General features: G+C 29.1%; 1 protein-coding gene across 1 annotated transcript; it reads left to right on the plus strand.

Annotated features, from left to right (window-relative positions):
- Nucleotides 1-1,000: 1,000 nt before the first annotated feature.
- On the plus strand, nt 1,001-2,326 carry LOC139875528 (uncharacterized). The gene is made up of 2 exons (XM_071862863.1): nt 1,001-1,804; nt 1,949-2,326. The coding sequence occupies exons 1-2, from the start codon at nt 1,001-1,003 to the stop codon at nt 2,324-2,326; spliced, it is 1,182 nt and encodes a 393-aa protein (XP_071718964.1).
- The last annotated feature ends 6,145 nt before the right edge of the window (nt 2,327-8,471 follow it).

An 8,471-nucleotide genomic window follows, 5' to 3' on the forward strand; every position in this document is an offset into this window, starting at 1 on the left:
AGGGTGTCCCGGAATGATGGGGATATTCTTATATATGCATCTTGTTAATGTCGGTTACCAGGTGTTCACCATATGAATGATTTTTATCTCTATGTATGGGATGTGTATTGAAATATGAAATCTTGTGGTCTATTATTATGATTTGATATATATAGGTTAAACCTATAACTCACCAACATTTTTGTTGACGTTTTAAGCATGTTTATTCTCAGGTGATTATTAAGAGCTTCCGCTGTCGCATACCTAAATAAGGACGATATTTGGAGTCCATGCTTGTATGATATTGTGTAAAAACTGCATTCAAGAAACTTATTTTGTTGTAACATATTTGTATTGTAAACCATTATGTAATGGTCATGTGTAAACAGGATATTTCAGATTATCATTATTTGATAATCTACGTAAAGCTTTTTAAACCTTTATTGATGAAATAAAGGTTATGGTTTGTTTTAAAATGAATGCCGTCTTTAAAAAACGTCTCATATAGAGGTTAAAACCTCGCAACGAAATCAATTAATATGGAACGTTTTTAATCAATAAGAACGGGACATTTCACAAATGCCTGTATATTTTGTTAGCAAAGCTTTAACAGGGAGCGAATTGAACTACCCTGCAATTGAAAAATTGGTTTATGCACTAGTGCATACTACTAGACGCTTAAGGAGATATTTCCAAGCGCACCCAATCATGGTCCTAACAGATCAGCCAATAAAGCAGCTATGACAAACAACAATGTGTTGTCAACAAACATTAAATTGCTTGATAAATTCTAGCAAATTTACATTCACTGATACTTGTTGGGCAAGTGCTATATAAGCCAGAAAATTCTGGTCGCATGGCCAAATGGGCTATTGAATTGGGAGAGCATGAGATAAGCTTCTCACTAAGAAGTGCGGTAAAAGGACAAGTCTTAGCAGATTATCTGGCTGAAACAGCCGGAGATATCAAAGTCTCGCATGAATCAAAAGAAATACCACCTCCGCCCGAACAGTTGTGGGAGATGCACACAGATGGGGCTTGTGGTCCAGAAGGCGCATGGGCAAGCATAGTCCTAAAAAGTCCAGAGGGAGAAGAATATACCTTTGCGCTGCGATTTAGCTTCCCCATCACAAAAAATGAAGCTGAGTATGAAGCATTGTTATCTGGAATGCGGGTAGCAAAATATCTGGAGGTAAAAGAACTGTCAGTATATGTTGATTCGCAGTTAGTTGCAAAACAATTCAACAGAATATTTGAGGCACATGATGAATCAATGCAAAAATATCTAAAACTTGTGCAAGAACTGGTGGTAGACTTTGACTTATTCCAGATAACTCGGGTTTCAAGAACGTTGAACAAAAAAGCGGACGTGCTCAGTAAGTTAGCTGCCTTAACATTCAGCCATTTTAAGAAAGAAATTTGGGTTGAGGAAGTTAAGGTAAAATCTATTGAGGAAGACAGTGTATCAACCGCAGTCGAAGAAGAGGAGCAGAGTTGGATGACACCAATAGTAGAATTTCTAAACAAAGGTACATTGCCGATAGATTCAGCTGAAGTAAGAAAAATTAAGATGAAAGCACCAAAGTATTTGTTAGATAAGGGAATTCTATACAGAAAGACTTTTCTGGGACCCCATTTGTGGTGCCTTAATCCAACTCAAGCAGAATCAATCATACGGGAAGTACACGAGGGAATGTGCACATTGCCCTCAGGACACAAAACAGTTGCGTCCAAAATAATGCGGCTCGGATACTACTGGCCGTCAATGTACATAGATGCTGCAGAAGTAATACTCAAATGTCAGTCGTGTCAGCTTCACGTGCCGGTAAGCAAGGCTCCGTGACATCCAATGATACCGGTCGCATCTCCATGGCCATTCTGCAAATGAGCAATCGACATAGTGGGGCCATTCCTCGCTGGACCTGGGGGTGTAAAGTTTTTGGTGGTGGCCATTGATTATTTTACAAAGTGGGTAGAAGCCAAACTGCTGAAAACAATTTCAGGCAAGCAAATCCGAAATTTCGTATGGGAGAACATCGTCTGTCAATTTGGAATACCAAATGAAATACTAAGCGACAATGGTACCCTATTTGAAGTTAATCCATTCAGTTACTGGTGCCAAGAATTGAATATAAAGCAAACATCTACATTAGTCGCACACCCTCAGGCGAATGGTCAATGTGAAGTCACAAATCGGGACATTGTGTTAGGAATCAAAGCAAGGCTTGGATTGTGTCGAAGAGGTTGGATAGATGAACTGCCTAACGTATTATGGGCACACCGCACAACTCTAAAAGGCGCAACTAATGAAACACCTTTCAGCTTGTATACGGGTCCGAGGCTGTAATACCCTCCGAAATAAATGTACCAACTATGCGCGTAGCTTCCTTCGATGAAAGTAGCAATAGTGAAGAACTGTGTGAAAATCTAAACTTAGTTGAAGAACGCAGAGAAATGGCGGCAATAAAAGAAGCAATCAACAAACAAAGAATCGCGAGCTACTATAACAAGCGCGTACAACCTTTGTCTTTCCAATTGGATGACTTGGTATGGCAAAAGAATGAAGCAAGCAGGGCGGAAGACACGGGTAAACTCGGACCTAAATGGGAAGGACCATACAAGGTTATTGGCGTAAGCGATACAGGGGCGTATCGGCTAGCAAGTTTGGATGGAAGAGCAATAAAGCGCACATGGCATGCGTAAACACTGAAACGGTGCTACATATGAAAAACCTACAGAGGGATTGATCACCCCAGAGATATTTTTAAAGTTTTTATTAAATGAATTTTTATTTTCCATTGTAAACATGACAGCTAAGTGTTGGTCAAGTGATATGTTTGAAGTAAATTGAATTATGCAATTTAAGCCAATAACTTATGCATTTTTACATTTGTTGATTGCATGCCCCTTAAGCTGCACAGGGACACATTCCGAGTCTCAAGTGGCATAGTTAATTTGGTTACTAATACTATTTTTAATGGTGACAGTAGTAAAATGAAAGGACCCGTCCTAATCCATCTGGACGAATACATTACAATTGATTACATCGCGAGGTACTTGACCTCTATATGATACATTTTACAAACATTGCATTCGTTTTTAAAAGACAGACTTTCATTACATCGAAAGTTTACGGCATGAATACCATTTCATAATATATCCAACTATAATTGACTTAATAATAATCTTGATGAACTCAACGACTCGAATGCAACGTCTTTTGAAATATGTCATGAATGACTCCAAGTAATATCTTTAAAATGAGCAAATGCACAACAGAAGATTTCTTTCATACCTGAGAATAAACATGCTTTCAAGTGTCAACCAAAAGGTTGGTGAGTTCATTAGTTTAACATAAATAATCATTTTCATCATTTAAATAGACCACAAGATTTTCATTTCTCATAAGAATACGTCCCATGCATAGAGACAAAAATAATCATTCATATGGATTGAACACCTGGTAACCGACATTAACAAGATGCATATAAGAATATCCCCTATCATTCCGGGAAATCCTTCGGACATGATAAAAACAACATCGAAATACTAAAGCATTCGGTACTTTGGATGGGGTTCGTTAGGCCCAATAGATCTATCTTTATGATTCGCGTCAATTAGTAGATCGGTTTACTAATTCTTAGGTTACCAAGCAAAAGGGGCATATTCGGCTTCGATCATTCAACCATATAATGTAGTTTTGATTACTTGTGTCTATTTCGTAAAACAGTTATAAAAGTAGCGCATGTATTCTCAGTTCCAAAAATATATATTGCAAAAGCATTTAAAAGGGGAGTAATGAAACTCACCTAATGTATTTTGTAGTAAAAATACATATGATGACATTGAATAATGTAGGGTTGGCCTCGGATTCACGAACCTATATCATTTTTATATTTATTAATACACATAATCGTAATCGAACAAATTTATTTATTATATCTTAATCTATATATATTATATTTTATATATTTAATTTGTGTATATATTCAAAATGATTAATATCTATTTAGTTATATTTATTTATATACATTATTGTTTAGTGCTTTATTTAAAATTAATAGTTTGTTATATGTACGTATTTAAATAAATAAAATTAGTAAGTTTGCTTTATATAGTTATGTGAAATATTAATATGTGTAATAAATATATTTTATGTACAAAATATTTATCTTTTTTTTTTAAAGATAGTTTTTGATAATAATGATGATGTTCTAATAATAATAATAATAATAATAATAATAATAATAATAATAATAATAATAATAATAATAATAATAATAATAATAATAATAATAATAATAATAATACTAACTTTATTAAAAATGATAATATTAATAATATTAATCATATTGTTAATAATGATACTTATGTTATTACTAACAATAATAATTAATAATTAAAAAAATGATAAATTAGTAATCCTAATATAATATTATTCATATTGGTGACTATGATCGTAATACTAATAGTAAATGATAACTAATACTTTTATTAGTAATAATAATAATAATAACTATCATATTAGTCCTAATAACAATTTCTAATAATAACAATGATAATTCTATAATTTTAATCATAATACTTTTAAATGATATTGATAAAGATAATACATTAATAATAACAATAATCTTAATCATAGTAATAATGATAATACTTATAATACTAATTAGAATAATATTTCTAATAATTATAATGATAATACTAATAGTACTAGTAATACTTTTAACAATAATAATATTAATAACATCATTAGTAACAATAATAATAATAAAGATAATAATAATAATAATAATAATAATAATAATAATAATAATAATAATAATAATAATAATAATAATAATAATAATAATAATAATAATAATAATAATAATAATAATAATAATAATAATAATAGGTTACTACCTTAAAGGCTCAAAAAAAAATATCAAAATCGCCCAAGCCGGGACTCGAACCCGCGACCTATCGATCACCCGACACCTCCCATAACCAGCTGCACTGATCTGTTTTTCTGAAATTGTTATCACCCATTTATATTTAAGCCTTCTATATGTTTTTCTCCTTTTCTTATTCTTCCCCAAAAACGAACCAAACGACCAGAATCCATATACGAATTTAAAGTTGTTTTACACTTGAAACTCAAATATAAGATACATATAATGAATCTCTTTTGTTCTAAAATAAAAAAAAATAAAAAAAAAATAAAAGCCTGCTGTATCAGCGACGGCATAACAACAAGGAACAAAAATTGATTTTGATTTCTGGGCGGTTTTAGACAAAAGTTATAAAACGAATTATGTTGCAAATTGATCCTAGGAACTGTTGGAATCTTCAACTGAAACTAAAACATCAAAACAATTTTGAATTTCACGATGAACACCGACTTTGACTTTTTAACAATAACTTTGACTTGACAAATTTACACTTGTTTCGAAGAATTGGAATTTGAAAATTCACAGGAAGTTCATTTAGATGATTTCTAACCAAATTGCATTTAAAGATTTTGAAAATTTTTACGAATTTAAAGGATGGATTAAGATGAACACGAACAGAGGACGGAACCTTCTTCTTCAGCCTTTTCTGATAAATTCTTCAATTAATGGAATCTAAAAGTGATTATACTTTATAGTGGTGGTGGGAGAATCGAATGGTTCCTGTAATAACTTAAGTGAATCAAGTTATATGAAGATTGTGTGGTTATCGACATTCAGACACAGACAGAGGGAAAAATAAAAAAAAATAAAGTAGAAAGGGATGTGTAACAAATCCAATTATCTGTTGGTGATTACTGCTATCAATTTGTAACATGTGACAGGAATTGATCAAGCCTTGTATTGTTGTGAAGGTAAAAGTCCATAAGGAATCACGACTTTAAGAGAAAGAAGGACAGGAACAAAAACAAAAGAAATAAAAAAAACTGATTGTGATTTTAAATAGAATTTGTTTATATTGAATTCATATGGACAGGTAATAAGCTTTGGATACTGAAACAAAAATTTACATAGAGATGGATAGTGATGCTAATAGATTCGAGTCATATATATCTCACCCTTTATAATTTATTTATTTATTTATTTTTTATTATTTATTTCATATATAGTAAATATAAACATATTAATAATTATATTGTAATTAATAATAATAATAATAATAACTAATAGTAATAATAGTATTAATAACAATGATGATAATAATAAGTAATAATGATGTTAATAATGATAATAATATAGTAATAATAATAATATAACAAATCAAATGTATCTAATTTAATATCTTAATAATAATACTGATATATATATTAATATTGATATTTATTTTAATAATAATGAAGTAATAATAATATTAACATAACAATTACAATTTTTAACTTGTAATTTCATCTAATATTCTAATCTTACATATTATTACTTATGTAACATTTACTAAATATATTTTATATATTATATAATAACACATACAGATATTTTATACAATTTAATATCTTTCAATGTACATACCATCCATAATTATGGACGGAAATCATATATACATATATATTTAGATTTATTTTAATAACAACATTATTATCTTGTATTTTATTTTACTTAATTAGTTCCAGCAACTAGATTGTATACTATTATTTTAAATTATTATATTTTTATTTATTTATGTATATATATACATATTTATTTACAAGCAATTGTTCGTGAATCGTCGGGTATAGTCTGAGGTTAAATGCATCAATGTAAATAGTTCAAAAGTTTTAGTACTCAACTTTACAGACTTTACTTATCGTGTCGAGATCATATAAAATTAAGTTTAAATTTGATCGGAAATTCCCGGGTCATCACAGTACCTACCCGTTAAAGAAATTTCGTCCCGAAATTTGAGTGAGGTGGTCATGGCTAACAATAAAAATGTTTTCATGACAAACTTTCATTACATCAAAAGTTGACGGCATGAATACCATTTCATAATATATCAAACTATAATTGACTTAATAATAATCTTGATGAACTCAACGACTCGAATGCAACGTCTTTTGAAATATGTCATGAATGACTCCAAGTAATATCTTTAAAATGAGCAAATGCACAGCGGAAGATTTCTTTCATACCTAAGAATAAACATGCTTTCAAGTGTCAACCAAAAGGTTGGTGAGCTCATTAGTTTAACATAAATAATCATTTCCATCATTTAAATAGACCACGAGATTTTCATTTCTCATAAATATACGTCCCATGCATAGAGACAAAAATAATCATTCATATGGATTGAACACCTGGTAACCGACATTAACAAGATGCATATAAGAATATCCCCTATCATTTCGAGAAATCCTTCGGACATGATAAAAACAACATCGAAGTACTAAAGCATCCGGTACTTTAGATGGGGTTCGTTAGGCCCAACAGATCTATCTTTAGGATTCGCGTCAATTAGTATATCGGTTTACTAATTCTTAGGTTACCAAGCAAAATGGGCATATTTGGCTTCGATCATTCAACCATATAATGTAGTTTTGATTACTTGTGTCTATTTCGTAAAACAGTTATAAAAGTAGCGCATGTATTCTCAGTCCCAAAAATATATATTGCAAAAGCATTTAAAAGGGGAGTAATGAAACTCACCTAATGTATTTTGTAGTAAAAATACATATGACGACATTGAATAATGCAGGGTTGGCCTCGGATTCACGAACCTAAATCATTTGTATATTTATTAATACACATAATCGTAATCGAACAAATTTATTTATTATATCTTAATCTATATATATTATATATTTAATTTGTGTATATATTCAAAATGATTAATATCTATTTAGTTATATTTATTTATATACATTATTGTTTAGTGCTTTATTTAAAATTAATAGTTTGTTATATGTACGTATTTAAATAAATAATATTAGTAAGCTTGCTTTATATAGTTATGTGAAATATTAATATGTGTAATAAATATATTTTATGTACAAAATATTTATCTTTTTTTTTAAAAGTTAGTTTTTGATAATAATGATGATGTTCTAATAATAATAATAATAATAATAATAATAATAATAATAATAATAATAATAATAATAATAATAATAATAATAATAATAATAATAACTTTATTAAAAATGATAATATTAATAATATTAATGATATTGTTAATAATGATACTTATGTTATTACTAACAATAATAATTAATAATTACAAAAATGATAAATTAGTAATCCTAATATAATATTATTCATATTGGTGACTATGATCGTAATACTAATAGTAAATGATAACTAATACTTTTATTAGTAATAATAATAATAATAACTATCATATTAGTCCTAATAACAATTTCTAATAATAACAATGATAATTCTATAATTTTAATCATAATACTTTTAAATGATATTGATAAAGATAATACATTAATCATAACAATAATCTTAATCATAGTAATAATGATAATACTTATAATACTAATTATAATAATATTTCTAATAATTATAATGATAATACTAATAGTA

Source organism: Rutidosis leptorrhynchoides, chromosome 11 (genome assembly GCF_046630445.1).
Source record: "Rutidosis leptorrhynchoides isolate AG116_Rl617_1_P2 chromosome 11, CSIRO_AGI_Rlap_v1, whole genome shotgun sequence".
Taxonomy (NCBI): domain Eukaryota; kingdom Viridiplantae; phylum Streptophyta; class Magnoliopsida; order Asterales; family Asteraceae; genus Rutidosis; species Rutidosis leptorrhynchoides.

Bases quoted from the DNA above. Each gene is read 5' to 3' on its own strand.
- LOC139875528 (XM_071862863.1), top strand. From the start codon at position 1,001: ATGCACACAGATGGGGCTTGTGGTCCAGAAGGCGCATGGGCAAGCATA. The intron at 1,805-1,948 runs GTAAGCAAGGCT...TATTTTACAAAG, and splicing joins CGTGTCAGCTTCACGTGCCG to TGGGTAGAAGCCAAACTGCT.